The sequence below is a fragment of the Arvicola amphibius genome, chromosome 3 (assembly GCF_903992535.2).
Source record: "Arvicola amphibius chromosome 3, mArvAmp1.2, whole genome shotgun sequence".
NCBI lineage: Eukaryota > Metazoa > Chordata > Mammalia > Rodentia > Cricetidae > Arvicola > Arvicola amphibius.
The window spans coordinates 43295482-43312951 of record NC_052049.1 but is presented as its reverse complement, the minus strand read 5'-3'; the positions used below and the strand labels follow the sequence as shown (position 1 = coordinate 43312951).

At 37.5% G+C, this 17470-nt stretch overlaps 1 protein-coding gene across 2 annotated transcripts in view; it reads right to left on the bottom strand.

Moving 5' to 3' along the window:
• Positions 1-17470, bottom strand: part of Cwc27 (CWC27 spliceosome associated cyclophilin) — a 175797-nt gene that overhangs the window by 142661 nt on the left and 15666 nt on the right. For both annotated transcript variants that reach the window (XM_038321639.1, XM_038321640.1), the window contains 6 exons: positions 17369-17467; positions 16701-16804; positions 14810-14879; positions 4909-4988; positions 3999-4032; positions 780-937 (listed from right to left, as the gene is read on the bottom strand). In XM_038321639.1, coding sequence (XP_038177567.1) covers positions 780-937; positions 3999-4032; positions 4909-4988; positions 14810-14879; positions 16701-16804; positions 17369-17467 — 545 coding nt within the window. The remainder of the gene's footprint in view (positions 1-779; positions 938-3998; positions 4033-4908; positions 4989-14809; positions 14880-16700; positions 16805-17368; positions 17468-17470) is intronic.

Below are 17470 nucleotides of genomic sequence, written 5' to 3'. Positions count from 1 at the left end.
CTAGGAAGGGAGGGGTATAAGATGTATATATCCTAGAGCTATAATAAAGAATCACCTAGGAAGGGAGGGGTATAAGATGTATATATCCTAGAGCTATAATAAAGAATCACCTAGGAAGGGAGGGGTATAAGATGTATATATCCTAGAGCTCTAATAAAGAATCACCTAGGAAGGGAGGGGTATAAGATGTATATATCCTAGAGTTCTAATAAAGAATCACCTAGGAAGGGAGGGGTATAAGATGTATATATCCTAGAGCTCTAATAAAGAATCACCTAGGAAGGGAGCTGAATTTCAGAAAAGTAAAATCTAACAAACTTTTAACACCAGACAGACTTCCAGCATTCACTGGAATTTACTTTATAATGCCAATGATTAGAGAGCCCAGTAAGTTTTAGCCAATCAGACTTGAAAAGATGTCTAAGAATGGTTTCAGGGCCCTTTACTCACCAAATTGGACCAATTTTACTCCCCTAAAGCTTTTGAGGATGTCTTTCTTATACAAATCACTCAAAGTTCACATTTCTGAACAAATACAATTTTATACATACAATTTTATACATACAATTTTATACATACAGCCAATATACTGTTTACTGTATATTAAATTCCTTTATTTCTGATTGTTTTTAAGGCCCTAAAGGAGCTGATTTCCCACAGCCTAACAGTTAGCATTATGCCATTTCGAGTTTAAAAATTAAGGAGCGGAGCACTCAGTTCCAGGTGAAGAGAAGCAGACGGATGGAATTGCGGATGCCAAAGGACAATGGCTGACTTACCTGCGGCTGGCTGGCTTCTTTTCTACTGCGCCCTCTCCAGCTGATTTCACATTTTCACTTGTGTCTTTTTTTAACCTTTTTGCAATTCTTTCTCTCATCAGGGTCTTTTCATCACCATCAATGTATTCATCATGCTCTGCATTCTCATCCTCGCGATCCTGTAAAAACTAAAATGAGTATTTTCCAGGCATTGTGGCTCCCTTTCTCCTCCAGACACTCATCTTAGATGCTTGCTGGGTTCTAGGCCATGTTTAGTTTTGAACCAGTAAGGGCTTGAAGACTCGTCTTCTACTGGGACAGCCCTTGTATCCTGCTCCAGGCTAATAACATATGTGGGACCCCGAGAGGGATAATCAGCTCACTTTATACCAGCTGTATGGCACTCCCTCTGCACCACCCAGTCTCATCCTCATCCCTGCAGGAAATGTGGTTCTGGAGGCTTGGCCAGCATAACATCAACCAGGAATTCATTCAACTAGAAGAGGTGAACTGCAATCACTGAGACTAAGCACCTTTGGCAAAACCCACCAGTGTGCCCTGCACCACAGCAAAACCAACCAAGCCAAACCCCCTTAGGCTTCTAACCTAAGCTCCAGCAGTCATTATCTTCTGAAAGCTTTGCAAGGAGTCCCCAACTCACTGGAGGCTGCTACCTTCTCCCTAAAAGAGTCTCCTTAGTGTCTTTCTCTTTAGATTGGAACAATATTATTCTAGATATCCCAGTGTTGACTTTTTTCTTATCCTACCCCCTTAGTGATGTATCTTGACTTTACTATTAACAGAGGAAAAAAATATAAAATAAAAAAACCCTTCCCATCTCATATTCCTCTTTCCTCCTTATTTCTATAGCACTTGTTTACGTTTTTTGTTTTTTTATTTTTTTTCTCAGACAACTAGGGAGAATACTCCAGGAAAGCGAAAAGTCTGGTCTATTTGCCTACTATTTTATAATCATCGTTTAGAATAGCTCCCAGCATTACTAAAGAGAGAGAAGGGAGAGAAAGAAGAACCTACAACAAAGGGGTTATTTATCTCCTGTGATTTCTTGGCCTGCCAAGACACAGCAAGACAAACTTCTTGACTTGAGGGTTATGAACCCCTACAGCAGTGTTTTTCAAAGTCTGGTTCTCTGACTCCCCAAATTATTATTTGTTAAAAAAATAAAATCCACCCAGGCACAATGGCACATCTTTAATCCTTGCACTCGGGAAGCAGTGTCAGAGGCAGCCTCTTCTCTAAGAGTGGGAAGCCAGCTTGACCTACAGAGCAAGTTCCAGGCCAGCCAGGACTATATGATTAGAGCCTGTCTCAACAAAACAAAACAAAAACAAACAAGAAACTACATATGTATATACATATATTGATTTTCATATATGCAAAGTATCAGTACAGAATCAATCAAATTATACTTGATTACATTTAATCCCAAGTCTTGTTGCAGACTTAACCAAAAATCACTAGACAAAAGCTGCATGTGTTTGGCAAGATGTTTAAGTTATACCTGACATGTTTGGGCCTCAGCAGATATAAAATAGATCTTTGCAAAGTCATAAGATTTTATTTGTGACAATAGGACACTTTCTGGGGAAAGGATGCACACATTAAAAGGCTTTGGGATCTAAAACAGGTCAGAGAACAAACACTCTCCTTAAGTGACCTCATCCTACCCATAAACTTAAGAATAAAGCCCTATTTTCTAGCCCTTATAATTATAACCAGATGTCTTCAAGGTAACTAAACTCAAAATATACAAATTGTTAATTAATTTTTATCTACCACCCAGCCTCAAGTCAGTTCTATGTTTGGTACCTTGCTAACAAGGCCACCAAGCCGGAAACTTGTAAACTTGTGGTTCTCTTAGACTCCTTCCTGATCTCCCTCCTCAAAGCGTTCCTCCTCCGGCAGATTTCCCGCACTCTCTTTACCCTGGCCTCCTTCCCCTCATTTGTCTTCTGCAATGCTGCCAATGACAATTTCTACAGTGCAAAGTTGACCACGGCACCCTTCTTCTTAACCAATGCCATCCAACTGTTGCTCATCACCTCTAAGACGAAACCCAAACTTAGCGCGGTGATACCACTGTGTGCAGCATGCCAGTCCTCCATCCCTCTTTCCTCATCACGACACTGGTCACACTGGCCTGTTGTTGGCTCCAGGAATATAACATACTCTTTTACTCAGGAGACTGGCATGGATCAGTCCTTTCTATATTCAGCCCTTTCACTTCTCCACACAGCAAGTTTCTCCAAACTTTAAAGCTTAACTTGCACTTCCTGAACAAGTGTGATCTCTGCTTACCTGAGCATCCTATAGGCTCTACCTTTCCTAGCTCCTCTTCAATGACCAAGTTAGCATCTAGTGCCTATACAATCCAAGTTTCTCTTCTTCCAAGAATGTTTTCCTACCAAAGCAGATATTCATTCTTTCTGTTATAGCTAATTAGAGAACCCCCCTTTTGATTGTGGTAAAAGGTAAATCTCTGTACATGTTAAATTACATATTTTCTTTTGAATTATGCAAAGTATGCGACAATAGGTTTTATCCTAACATAGTATTTATATAACTTGAAAACCTTTACCATTCACATAATACAAGAAAATCTTCCTTCTGTTTATTTTAATTTTTACTATATTTGTGTGTGTGTGTGTGTGTAGATGTACACTTGCCACAGTTTGAGTGTGTAGATACTTCCTCTCTCTCTACCTTGTGAGTAAGTAAACTGAGTTCCTGTCCTCAGGCTTGACAACAAGTACCTCTACCTACTGAGTCTCCTCACTGGCCTCTCCTTCTGTATTTATCATTGTTAGCTAGTACTAAAGGTACCACCTTAAAAAGAGCATCATCTCCAATAAGGGTATAAATAGGAATATACTATTATAAATAACTCCTACATGGACTTCCCATAGCATAAAGGATGCCCACTCATCACTTTTAAAATTTAACATAAATAAAATTAAAACGTCTAAACTTAGAGTATTCAAATTATGGTATGTAACAGAGAAAAGGCAAGACAGAAATTCTTATGTAAGATTGCAATTTTATGGGGAAATGTGCAAATCTATTTGGAAGCCAATATTCTAATAGCAAAAGAAATTATTTCATTTTTAAAATTTCAGGTATTTATATATGTTTTTAAAGAAAACATAACTTGTTTGTAGAACTCTGACCTCTCTCTAAATGGTCTGACCAAACTCTATTTGTATTAAAAGGAGTACTCACATCTTCTAAATCTCCCGCTGCGTCATCTTTTTCGCTACAAAAATAAGTAAAGACAAACACATTTTAGCTTCATAGTGAAACTAATAACAGCACTCATTTATACCAAGAGTAGACTGGAATTCATAACTAGTTTGCTAGAATTAATGTCTTGTTTTGTTTTTCCACATAGCACTCTCAGAACTGCACTGTACAACAGATGGGAACATGCTCAAAGAAATCACCATTTATAAACAGAGGAGCAGACATTCTGCATTAGCAGATAAGCAAATTCCCTGGATTTTTATTTATTTTTTTTTTAATACAAACAACCACCATCGTGCTATTCTATTTGCAGAAAATAATTTTTCTATAGCTTAAAAGGTTCTGGCTAAAGATACCATATCCTACAAATTAAAAGGGTACTAAGAAAACAGTATTTTGAAATAGGATTTTTGAAGATGAATTAACCTCAATACAACAGTATTTTATCTCTAAGACACTGGCCAATATATCATATGTAATTAATACATTTAACACTAATTAATATTCCACCTCTCAAGCAGAAACGACAAAGACAATTAAGACAGATATCTATCAACTCTGAAAGTTGTAAGAATTTACACACAGTAAATTGGCCCAGAATGAAGTCACTTCTGCTAGTAACCTTGCACTCTCATGCTTACTCATGATACCCAAACAAAAATGCCCCAAAGACAGATAGCAATGCAACATGAAATTATTACAACAAACAGTTTCTAGTATTTAGTCTAGCCTAAGATTAATCATTTATCAAAATGTATTATTGTTTTGACTACTAGGTTCAAGAAATTTATTTTATGAGCTCTATAATAGAAACAATAAAGAAAACAAGAACGCAAGAGAATGAGATACAGTCTAAAAACAGGAAGTCCAGTTTCGGCACCGCACCAACCTTTCCACAGCCGGGACAGAGCTTAGGTGCGGATCGTCCTTAAGCAGGTCATGGCTGCTTTTGCTTCTCCCCTTCATGCTCTGGGAAAGAACACAGAATATAGTTGAGAGCAGGAAACTAAAAGTTTTCAAAATGAATAGTAATTAATTTACATGAAATTTAGTAAGGATATAGTATGATTAGCAAAGACATGTTTCTGAAAGGTTCATTAAACCCAAAGCTGTAGAAGTAAGAATGCTTTTGCTGACTGAGAATGGGATTTCTATTTGTTTAAATTATTAATTTTTGTTTTTTTTTTTTTTTAGATGTAGTCCTACCATCTAGTCCTAGCCCAAGATGGCCTTGAGTTCTCTAACCAGCCCAGCTTGATCTAGAACTCATAATCTTTCCTCCTTGGCATCTCTTGTGCTGGGATTACTGGCATGCAGCATCACTCATGGCTCAAAAATACTTTTTAGAATCATCTTTCCTAACAAAAAGTGACACAATTAAAAGCACTGTGTCTTGCCAGCTCTGAGTGCTTATGATTTAAATACAACTGATTAATTCCTACAATCCATACACAGAAATTTACAAGAATAAACTGAGATAAACGTGCTATCCTTCCATATACAGTCTATACTGAACAAGACAACTTTTAGAAAGCATCCACAAGCAATCAGATGAGATTGCTAGTTAACAAACGGAGGACAGACACTCAGGAGTCTCTCAAACACCTATCAGAGACCAAATATGGAAGTAAGTCTTTAATTCCAAAAGTTCACTTCTCAATAATGACATTTTTATAGGCGAAAAACAAATGAGGAATCATTACTACAAAACATTGCCACAAGAAGTAGAACTATAAGAATTACTGCTATTGTCCTAATTTATTAAGTATGCATTTGGTGCCAGTCATAGTGCTACACATTGCACTTCTGCTCTTCCTCTCCCTTTCTAATGGAAACACACAATGTAGCACATAGCCACATTTAACAGACAGTTTGATGTTATTAAGCTATTAATCAAGAGTCACAGAGCTAGTGGAAGAGAATCGGGATTTAAATTAATATACCAAGAGTCTAAATGGATCTATTTCTATGTCGTTTAGGTCCCCATAGACAGCAAGCACTGCGAGTCCTAGCCTATATATTTCCCTATAGAATAATGGGAACATTCTAAATGGGCCTCTGTTTCACTGATTAATTTGTGAATGGGCCCTAAATTTGATGTATAACTCTAAGATGGGTATATATCTTTAAAAATATGCTTCTATGACAAATAATTAAGATTTAAATATTTCTGTATTAACATGTGATTCTCTGGGCTTTAAAGATCAAATCAAGTAAAATAAACATATAGTTTAAGGCTGCTGTTTTTATTATTTTGCAGTCTTGGCCTGTGCTTCATTGCTAAAAATATCTATATACACGTGCAGAGTCTCCAGCTCTCACAGCAGTTTCTCAGAGTCAGGTTTTACAAATCTTCCAAAGACACACAGCTCAGGGCACTGTCCCCTGTAATGCTTCAAACGCTGAATCAAGCTTTACCCCATCCTATATAGCAATGGTGCAATGGGCAGTGCAAAGAGGAGCGAGTAGATGGCAGTGCCCGTGGCTGCAGAACACAACATTCTTGCCTTTCTGATTATAGGGATGGACGGGGGAGGGGAAGTAGTGCCCAGACTACTACTGCTGTCTGAAAACTCGTTAGGCCAACAGAATACCCTTCTGCTCCTTAGGGTGGAGGTGTCAGTTCTGGGGATTTACCCAGGTCCTCATATGGACTTAGCCAAGTGCTCTCTGAAGCTACATCCTGAGCACAGAAGCACATTTTAGTGAAGGACATAAAATACCATCACCCAGGGTTTTGAAAATCATCAGTAACCATAACTGCAATCTAACTTTAAAGAGTTTAAAGTCTGGGTTTTTCTGAATATTATGGCATCTGTAGCTGTTTTGATTTTCCTGTATCATCTATTTTAATTTGCCTTACTAGACTACTAGAAACACAGTTTTACAAGAATCTGATCTTGCATCTTCATTGGTCAGCAGATGTATAGGTATGAGGCCAAGAAAACATTTTTATTTGGGATACATCTTAGTTCCTGTAATTCAGTGGAAACCAAACTTCACATCGGCAACTCAAGCCCACTTCTGAAATAACTTCAATTCCACAGCCGCTTTTAAAGTTCTTAATGAAAGGGCAATAGTTCAACTAATTACTCATTAATGCCTTTGTCTAACTATGAAGACTGGGAAACTGCTCACAAACAGAAGGGAGAACAGCACAAAGGCCGTGGAGCAGTACCATTGGTGCTGCCCGGTGACCCCTCCTGGGCTCAGTCACAGCTGCTCAGGCCGAGCAGGAGGGTCGCTGAGGCCTTGGAGGCAAAGGCCCACTGAGGCAACACCCTGAGGCCCTATTTCAAAGTAGTAACAACAGCAAAAGATGGCAATCTGTTCAAATGAATTTCAAAATCTAATATCCAGCAATCATATACTTTTTAGCTCAAAACATATAATTGTAAAAGCAATAAACTTTCTAAGATCTCAGAACACTTAGCTACAAAATTAAATAGCAGCCTTATCTATTTCCCGAAAGAAAACTAAATGCATGCACAAAATTTGTAATGTTAATTTGCATTCCTGAAAATCACAGAGATTTTATTTGTATTGTCTTTTAATTGTTTATTTTATATGTATAAATGCCTTGCTTGTTTGTATGTATGTACAGCACCTTCATGCCTGGTGACCTCAAGGTCAGAATGGATCTCCTGCAACTAGAATTATGGGCAATTCTGAATTTCCACGTGGGTGCTGGGAACCAAACCTGAGTCCTCTGAACAAGTGATTTTAACCACAGAGCCATCTCTCCAACCCCACAGAAAGATTTTAAATGTTCTTACTGCAGCATGTATGTGGTATGTGAAATGGGTATATGTAAATTAGCTCAACTCAGACATCCTACTCTATATACATATTTTAAAACGTTGTTATATACAATATATATAATTTTGTTTGCCAATTTAAAATAATTACTATTTAAAAAAAAGTTCTTCCCAAGTACAGTGTTGCATGCTGTAATCCCAACCTTTAGGAGACTAAAACAGGAAGATTGCATATTTGCGTCTAGCCAGGTCTACTGAGCAAGACCCTGTGTCTGAAATGAACACAAAAGAAAAAGAGAGAGAAAAGGAAGGAGAAAAATTCTTGTTAAGCTCTTAAAGGAAAATTCATTTTAAAGAGCTTTAAGAAAAAAAGAATAAACTTGTTTCACAGTTTTTAAAGTAAGCCCTAAAAACAGGAAGAACTCATAAATTCAGCTGAATAATCATTAGCACTCTGGATTTTAACTGACTTCTAAAACAGAGCTAAGCTAGCATGGAGATAGGGGATCAAAGGCAGATTTTAAACACAAACCTCTTCCCACTGCAGCAACTACTGAAGCAGAGAAAGTAACTAGGAAGAATGGAAAACTTAGAAGAGTCTCAGAGACTGGAACAGAAGTCTGACTCTCTCTTTAATGTCAATTCTTCCTGAATGACCTATTTTAAGGTCATCATTTGGCTAAAGGGTTTTAAACAAACCTAAATATACTTAGCAAACTCCGCAAAAGGAACTTCAACTTCACAAGAAAAAACTGACTGCTAGCATATCTAAAAAAGAACAGCATGTGGGATGGACCTGGAACTTCATACTGAAAATAAAGAAGCAACAAAATAAAAAAAAAAAAAAACAGCATAGCAGCAAAACAGACTACAAGAAGGAAGATTAAGGCAGAAAGAGCTAGAAGGCATGTTGACAGAGAGGGACAACACTGGTCTCTGCACTCTGACTCTACCTGTGTGTGATTCATACACATTGTGACCTCTCCAGGCCATGATGTCCAGTGTTACAGGCAACACTGGTCTAGATGTTGTATTTTGTGTAGATGTGATTAACTTTGGGATTATCTTCCATAATGAGAGTGGCCTGCATCTAAGCAACTGAAGGCCTTAAGAGCAACTGTGTATAAGAATTCCTAGAATGAAAACTGACATAAAAAACATGCCTGAGTATCCAGGTTCCAGTTTAAGAAAAGCCAATTATTCTGTCTTGCCCTACATATTTCGGACTTACCGTACTAGCATACAGAATTTACAAATACTGGTATTACATTTCAATTTAAGAGAAGAAAGAAAGAAAGAAAGAAAGAAAGAAAGAAAGAAAGAAAGAAAGAAAGAAAGAGAGAGAGAGAGAGAGAGAGAGAGAGAGAGAGAAAAAAAAACAAACAAACAAACAAAAAAAGAAACAAAGAAAGAAAGAAACAAAGACAGAGAGAGAGAGAGAGAGAAACAAAACAAAAAATATATCAGGCACAGGTTGACAAGATAGCACCCTCTGGGCAAAAGTACTCAATTAGCTAGACTCCATCCAACAGTGTTATCTCCCAGATTAGATTTCTTCACGTGCTCATAGTGACACCATGAGAAAGTCAACAGAGTGCTTCTCTGAGCACGAGATATGGTTATTACAGCATCCTTCTATCATGCAATCCTACCCAAAAGGAAACAGGTGAGTCTGGTAAGTCACTTAGCTAGGGTCTCAGTTTCCTCCTCTATAAAGAAAGGAAGTTGGACAAGATCCCTTGGAGCTATAAAATGCTATGATTTCAAAGAGGTTTTCATCAGGTAGTACATAGATACTGAAGCAAATAAAGAAAAGCTAATCCACGTGGGAGAGACACCTTGTCATGCATAAAGGAGTGAGGTGAAAGAGTGTGTGTAACCTCACACTGATAATCCACAAACCAGAGGGGACTCAGGTTTCTTCACTCACGTACAGTAATGCCTCAGTTGAGACTGTAACAATTACTAACTTGCAGTCTAGCTCTGGAATAGCACTTACCACTGAGGAGTCACTGAAAAAAGAAACCTGATAAGCAAGTGAATAATGGAGCAATTATTTTTAAGCCTTTTAGAAATATTTAATTTCATGCAAGCACTGAAACTTCAAATCGTTCTGTCACTAAAAGATTTACTTGGCTCTGGCTCTAGTTATTTCAACACTTAGGGATGAGACTAAATTTGAAAACCACGTCTAATATTTGATCTATTCCTTTTTCTTATCAAGGTATCATTTTACTAAAAAAGGACAATGCATTTGAAACAATCTCATGGTCTGAACAGCACATGAACCAAATAAACACAAACAAAATTAGATTTGGCTTGTATGCAGATCTTAGAGCAATTTCTGTCCTTTAAGTCAGTGAATTTCCAATTGTTTTTGTTGTTTTGTTTTCTCGGATGTAACTACCCACTTGTCTATTGCATGGCAGAAGGAAACAGATAAATGGGCTGGAAGAAGCTGCTCGTCACTAGGTGGAGAAGACTCCTATACCCTGAGCTTGCTCAGCTGCTGCTTAGGAAAGACGCTGGCCAGTTCTGTCTAGCCCATGATAAGGTGCCTCAACAGCTCTCCACACTGCTTGGACAAGAGAGTAGCAGCTTCTATTAGCAACTGTGATCATATTATAAATCATACAGCTTTTTAAGACCAAGAATAAAATACCAATCATAACATGAGATACTGTTCTATTTGAAGACACAACCTTCAATGGTGTCTTTAAGGAGTGTTTAATGTATCAACGTACCTTTACTCACAACCTAGCAAGTATATCTTATTTTAATGTTACACAAAGAAAACCTAAAAGTGGAAGATATCACTCAAGATCACATAGTGTCAGGGGAAAGTGAGTCTCAATGAATTTGTATGACCCCAGTGACATTGAATCAAATGAGTCCAATGACGCTGAACCTACTGTTCATTCAGAGATGCACAGAATCTGCCTTCAAGCAGCTCATGGCCCAGAGCTGTACTCAGCCATTAAGTGAAGAGTACAGAGTGCAGTACTGGAACACTGTACCGAGAGTACAATCACAGCCTTTCTTTATAATAAATCAAAAAGGCCGCTTTGCAAAGAAATGCAGCATAACATGAATAACAGACATTAGGTTAGACCCAGATCAGATCTACAAACACTGGAAAAACCATTTAGAAAAGATGGCATTTTGAGCATTAAAAATAAATATATCCTAGCATCTAGATGCGGACCAGGATGCTTCAGGTAGGAAAACTGCAGTGACCTACATAGAGTCCCCATTGTGGTGATCCTGATATTTCTCTACTAAGAACTGCAGGGGAATTCACTGGTGATAGTTTTACCAAGCTTCTTGTTAAAAAGTTCTGACTCCATGGATTTGAGAAGAAAAAAGATTATCTCAAGTGATTGACTCTGAAATAATGTTTAGGAAGAAGGGTTGGTGGGGAGTCAACAAAGCCATGGCTATGGAAACATTATACTTCTCGAAGGTGACTCTGGTAGCCATGAATAGAAGGAAAAGAGGAAGAAGATGGCAGACCCATGGGTAGATAGGGCAGCAACCCAGGCCAGAGATATGGAAGGCCTAAACAAGGGTAATAGTAAATTATAACAAAAGAAAAAAAAGGGTTTGATTTGAAAAACTTCTTCAAAGAAAGCTTAACACCATATACTAGGGGCTGGAGAGATGGCTCAATGGTTAAGAACTTTGGCTGTTCTTACAAAGGATCCAGAGGTTCAATTCCCAATACCCACATGGCAGCTCAAAACTGTCTGTAACTCCAGTTGCAGGGAATGCAACATCCTCACATAGACATATATGCAGGTGAAACACCAATGCCTATAACATAAAAATAAATTAAACTATTAAAAACAACAACCACAAAAACACACCAGCACTGACTGACGGTGCAGCTGGAAGTCAGAAGTGAGGCTCAGGTACTCTGGGGGGAACTGATATGAGGAAACAGAGACATCACAAATGAAGCGAGGTATGGGGGATAGAGTTTCACCCTGGCCAAGGGCTGAGAAGCTAGACAGCTATCTGTAGAGGTATCTAGTAGACAACTGGAGGGGAAAGTGAGCAAGCCAGGATATACCAATATGAGGCAGGATTTTATCACAGCCCCCCTCCCCTCCAGAACAAGGTCAGAGTGGAGAGCCACAGTGGCACAGCCCTGGGGGAGTAATTCTCATTGAGAAAGAATGGCAGCTTGTAACTTCCCTGGCAGAGTGAAAGGTTTTCTTCTTTCTCAGTTGTTGGGAATGTGTCAGGTTTACAGAAGAGGAAGCCAGGGTTATCTTGATGGCTTCCTTTCACATTTCAGTCTTACAGAAACACAAGCTGATTCTGGAGTGGAGGCTCACAGTACGCAGTGGAATTTAAGCATATTCTTTTTCTCCCTTGGAAACAGAAAGCAGCAGAAGGAAGACAACCTTTGAACATTTCATTTTAGCTAACAGAAACATTTCAAACTAATTTCCTAGTCCATCTTAAAGTAATTATAAGCAAAACTTACTCTATTACCAGAAACACTATTTCAACAAAAATACAAGACAACTCCATCCTCCCATCTTCTTTCTCCAGGGCTGCTGGACCTTAACAAGCAGGCCAAGAGCACTGAGCACAAGCCCTCCACCAGAACCCATACCACCAGTGAAACTTCTCAGCTGCATCACGAATGGCTTAGGCTTAGGGAGATCTGCATCACTCATAACTATCCCAGAGGTCTAAGAAGCTACGAACCTGTATCCCCAGTTCTCACCCCAATACCTCCCAATTAGAAGTCCCCTGAGTACTGACAGCTACACAATAGGAATAGTGGCTACACAGTATAATTGTTAAAGGATTATCCTCCCCTCCTTCCATTCCCCTTCCTGGAGCGAACTCTTTAAGCAGACAAGAAGAACAACAGAAGAAATGTAGCGAATATACCAGAAAAAAAGAAAAGTGGGCTTTGGGACACCATAAGAAAGGCACAGTTACATAGGGAAATGTGACATCTTGTCTTGTGACAGGATTATAAAGCTCAGGTTGGCCTCAAACTTGAAATCCTCCTGCCTTTGCCTTTCATGCGCTAGGACTATAGATATGCTATTCTATGCCTGCAGAATATGACATCTTTAGATAATATCAAACAAGGAGAACTAGTAATTCCCAGATCTAGCCATTATGGTTTTTCTCTGTTCACAAATAAACACCCACAATCATGGCGTATTGCATTCTGTACTTCTCATTCTGATGAGGTACAAATTAGAATCACCAACAATGCAACACTAATCACTGGCATCTACAGAAGATAACTCCAACAACAACTTGGCAGAGTAATTCTTGATGTTTATAACAGAAAAGCCTTCATTTTAAAATGAATTTACCTTTGGAATCTACTATATAAACATTTCCTGAGGTGAATCAGAATAATGGTAGAAAAGCAAAAGAAATATTCAGTCTATCTCTGAGAATCTAGTGTGCTGGTTATAGGTAAGTAATAACAATTTCATATTACTAAAATTTACACAATAAAAAACAAGCAAAAATAGGGACAATTTATCTTTTCCACATGCTCATTTTAATAAGGTTTTAATGTAAGCATATAAGAGAGTGTTAATGTATCAGTTTCCTCTGATACAGAAGCACCTTCCTGCAAGGAATTTTCTTAAGCCAGAAGGCAAACAACTCAAAATAGCTTCAGGAAGTCCCTGAAACCAACCAGATTCACTAGGCCCCTACCACCCAAAGTAAAACAATAAAGACCACTGAGAATCATTCTCAGATGAGCCAAACTTCAAATAAGACTCTTAAACCAGACTAGCTATCTGGAACAAGCAAAAAATACCCAAGTTGTTTGGAGAGCTTAAGGTTAACTGAGCCACTTGGAAGGGACACTCTGTTGAGCTGCCTGCTAGCTGTGCAGCATGCTCTGTTTCCAGTTTTGTGAGCTGTCATCCATGCTGAGATGGGCTTGGTCTCATCTGTCAGTTATTTCTGCTTCTGTAAGAACCCCTTCACCCATAAGTAACCCCAATAAAACTCACTGGTTCACCAAGATGGACTTCAGTGGTATCTACACTTCAGTCTGTTGTGAGCTCCCTATCTGGGGTGAGTAGATGTGTGGAGTATCTCCCCAGGAAGTTCTGTTGCACAAGTGTTTTCTCTGTGCTCAGCATGACCCTTCCTTAGCCATGCTCATGAATGCTGAAAGCACAGAATAAAGAAGACAAGCACAACCATGGTGTGCTTTTCCATCTGTATTACTGGTAGCACTGGTGAGAAACAGGAACTCATCATAACCAAACACAGCAGAACTGGGTTATGAAGCTGAATTATTACTAAAGATGCTAGATCTAATTCTCAGGTCTCAGTGTTCACTTGTTTCCAAGAAAAAAAAAAACACAAAGCACAACATCTGAAACCAAAAGCCTCTGGAGGTGATTTTCTTTGGGTACAAATATCATAACCTGCTCCAAAAACATGCAAATGTTCCAGATGATTTGTGAAGAAACTAAAACTGAAGAAAGCCACATGCAGAGGTCAATTCCTACTGTAGCATCGCACTAGGTATGTGACTTTGAACAATTAAAATTATAATCCACAGGTATTATTGTGAACTTTGTTTTACTTATGAATAAATCTAAGTATTTATAGAAGGTTCACAACAACATCTATCTCAAAAGGCTGTGACAAAAATTAGTTGAGAATTAATGATGGAAACACAATATATGGAAATAACATTAAAATGAATATTAAGCAATTGAGTCACTGATTGCTATAATAATGATACTCATTGTCATATAGCAAAATAAAAGACGAATAACTAAAATCTGAATCATAAAATTGAACCATTCAAAATACTTTAAACTGGTTTCAACTGACAAAAAAAATCAAGAATAAATTAAATAAATATGAACAATGTTTCTGTGAGATCAAGCCAACTCAGAATCTGTATGAATGACTACACAGCAATACGATGCACACTTACTGTGTAGTGAAGTCAACTGTGCTGCTCCAAGCAGAGCAGGAGACACAAAAATGCAAAGCAAAGGGCAAGTGGGAGCCTACCTGACTGACTCGGTTCACTTCCTCCTCTTCCTCCTCAGCTTCTTCTCCAAAAGAAAGTAAACTAAAGTTTCTATCAAAACAGAAAGGAAAGAAAATTCAGGAGAAAAGTTAGATGAAATTCATAAATATCCCATTTTCAAGCAATAGCACAGGTGTCTAACAAAAACATTTTATTTGGACAGTTTCACTTGTCTTCAGCAGGAGTGCTCCAGCACCTACAATGGTGAGCAAGGGGTTTGGCCTTAGACTACTAACATTTCACCAAGTACCCTCAACTAATTACCACAGATTCCCTCCGGGTATTACCGTAGTGCACTCAGTCACATAGGTCAGAAATAAGCTTCTGATAGTTATCAAAGCTAGAAGGAACCCTGAGAGCACTATAGGCGAGTAATTAATCTATTTTAATATCTGACAGATATATCTTAATGTTTTGAAACTAAGAAACACAAAAAGTTGATGGGTAGAAAATATCTCAGGTCTTTCAAATTAAACAACAAAAACTTGGGTAAAATGAACTGTAAGTTATTAAAGCACTCTCTTGAGTTTTGGAAAAAGAAAAACTCCTAGCAATGGAGTTTTTTTTTTACATCTACTTGCAAGCAATGATGACACATCATTTCTTGCTCTGAATGAAAGGGATGTTTTCATTCACTGTTCTGAATGAAGACAAGATAACAGAAAACACACAAAGAACTCAGACTTGTCACCATGAAATGGTAACACTGAAACACTGTACCCTAACATGGTGACAATGACCTTCCAGCAGCAATGAACTGGAGTAAGAAGTCAGTGGTGGGCTCAAAGAAAATCAAATATACAATATAAAAAGTGATTTTTCCATAAGACAAAATCTACTGTTGGTTAACGTGCCTGGCTCATATTTGGCAATTTGCTAACACAGTTTAATGTATATTCTTTATGGGAAGCCAGTATGCATGGATTACCTGTACTTCAGGGTGTTTATCTACACAGTTAACCTTCAAAACAACCAGGTATTGTGCTTAATATAACCTCCACTATATTTGTCATGAGACGACCAAAGTTTAGAGATTAATAAACTTTGCTTAAGAACCAGGTGTCACAGGCCCATACAGAGAATTGTCTAAATATAATACTGATAAATTTGATGCTATAATTTAGCAAAATGGTAAGCTGAAATCTAACTGTATTATTATTATTATTATTATTTTTTTTTTTTGGTTTTTCGAGACAGGGTTTCCCTGTAGTTTCTAGAGCCTATCCTGGATCTAGCTCTTGTAGACCAGGCTGGCCTCGAACTCAGAGATCCGCCTGCCTCTGCACTGTATTATTTTTAATGAAACAGAAAAAAGTAATATAAACAATATTGGCATAAACTAACTTTATTAAAAAATAAATTGTTATTTTTAAGAAAACAATAATAGAATGGTTTTGATCAAAAATATGTATAAAAAGATTATTTTGAATACCAGTAAAGTTATTACATAACACATGCAATCCTATAACGCACACTAAAAATATTCATTATAGTGTTCTTCCCTTCCCAAATTCTTTATACTAAGTATACATTAACTTACAAACTAGCAAATGTTTCTCAATAACTCAGCTATATAAATATAGTGAATACTAAATATTTATTAACATATGTTAAATGGTTACTGTGATAATACATTTCTAGTTTAAGTTAACTAATGTCATTGCATGTAAGAAATGTTCACTTTAAATGCACATTCTCTTTCTCTCTCTCTCTCTCTCTCTCTCTCTCTCTCTCTGTCTGTCTCCCTCTCATAATTCTGTTAGCTCTGATTCACAATGACATTTCCCTTTTTAGTAAATAATGATTACAAAAACAATTAAGTAAAATAATGTCACTATTAAAGTTGAAGAAAAATCTTTCTACTATGATTACTTTGTGCCTTTGGGTTTCAATTTCTTTATTTCTTCCTCTGGTTTCTCTTTTTTGGGCCTTTTAATTTCTCTTGGAATGATGTCATCAAAAGGATTAAACAAAACCTATGAAAAGAAGCATTTTGAAGATATTATTCCAGTTTTTTCATTTTACAACAAAATGAAAAACAATATTAAGTGTACTGACATTGCTGTCTAAATCTTCCCTACATAAATTTTATTAGTGCCGAGGTACACAGGGTACACAGTGCACTTCCAGTCACATGGCCTCATTGATCACCACAAAACATTATGCTCTTTTCAAGTAAAAGATACTTTATTCTATAACTATATTACAGAAAGAAAAGCATAAGGAACTAACTCAGACATTTGGACTCCATATCAAATGCTCCTAAGGATTACCTCACTTCCTCAATAAAGAGCAACTTAATTCAACTAAAATCCACTTCTTTGAGCAAAGAACCCTAATTCCTTTAACTTTTCATTATGAGTTGAGCTTTCCATTCTTTATATTATCACCTAAAGTTGCATACCATAATCCAAAGTCTTTAATTAATATATATATATATATATATGTATGTATGTATATCAGAAATTGTTCTTAAATATAGTGCCTCATATAAAGCTCTCACCTAATGGCTACATGGCACCTAGCAACCATGTTCCTACCTCGCAGCTTTTGATCCTATGTGGATTGCGGGGCCTTTCTTCATCATCGATATCCACTTCTGTCAGGCGTAGCATGTTGTATACTGTGTCCCCTGTGATCTA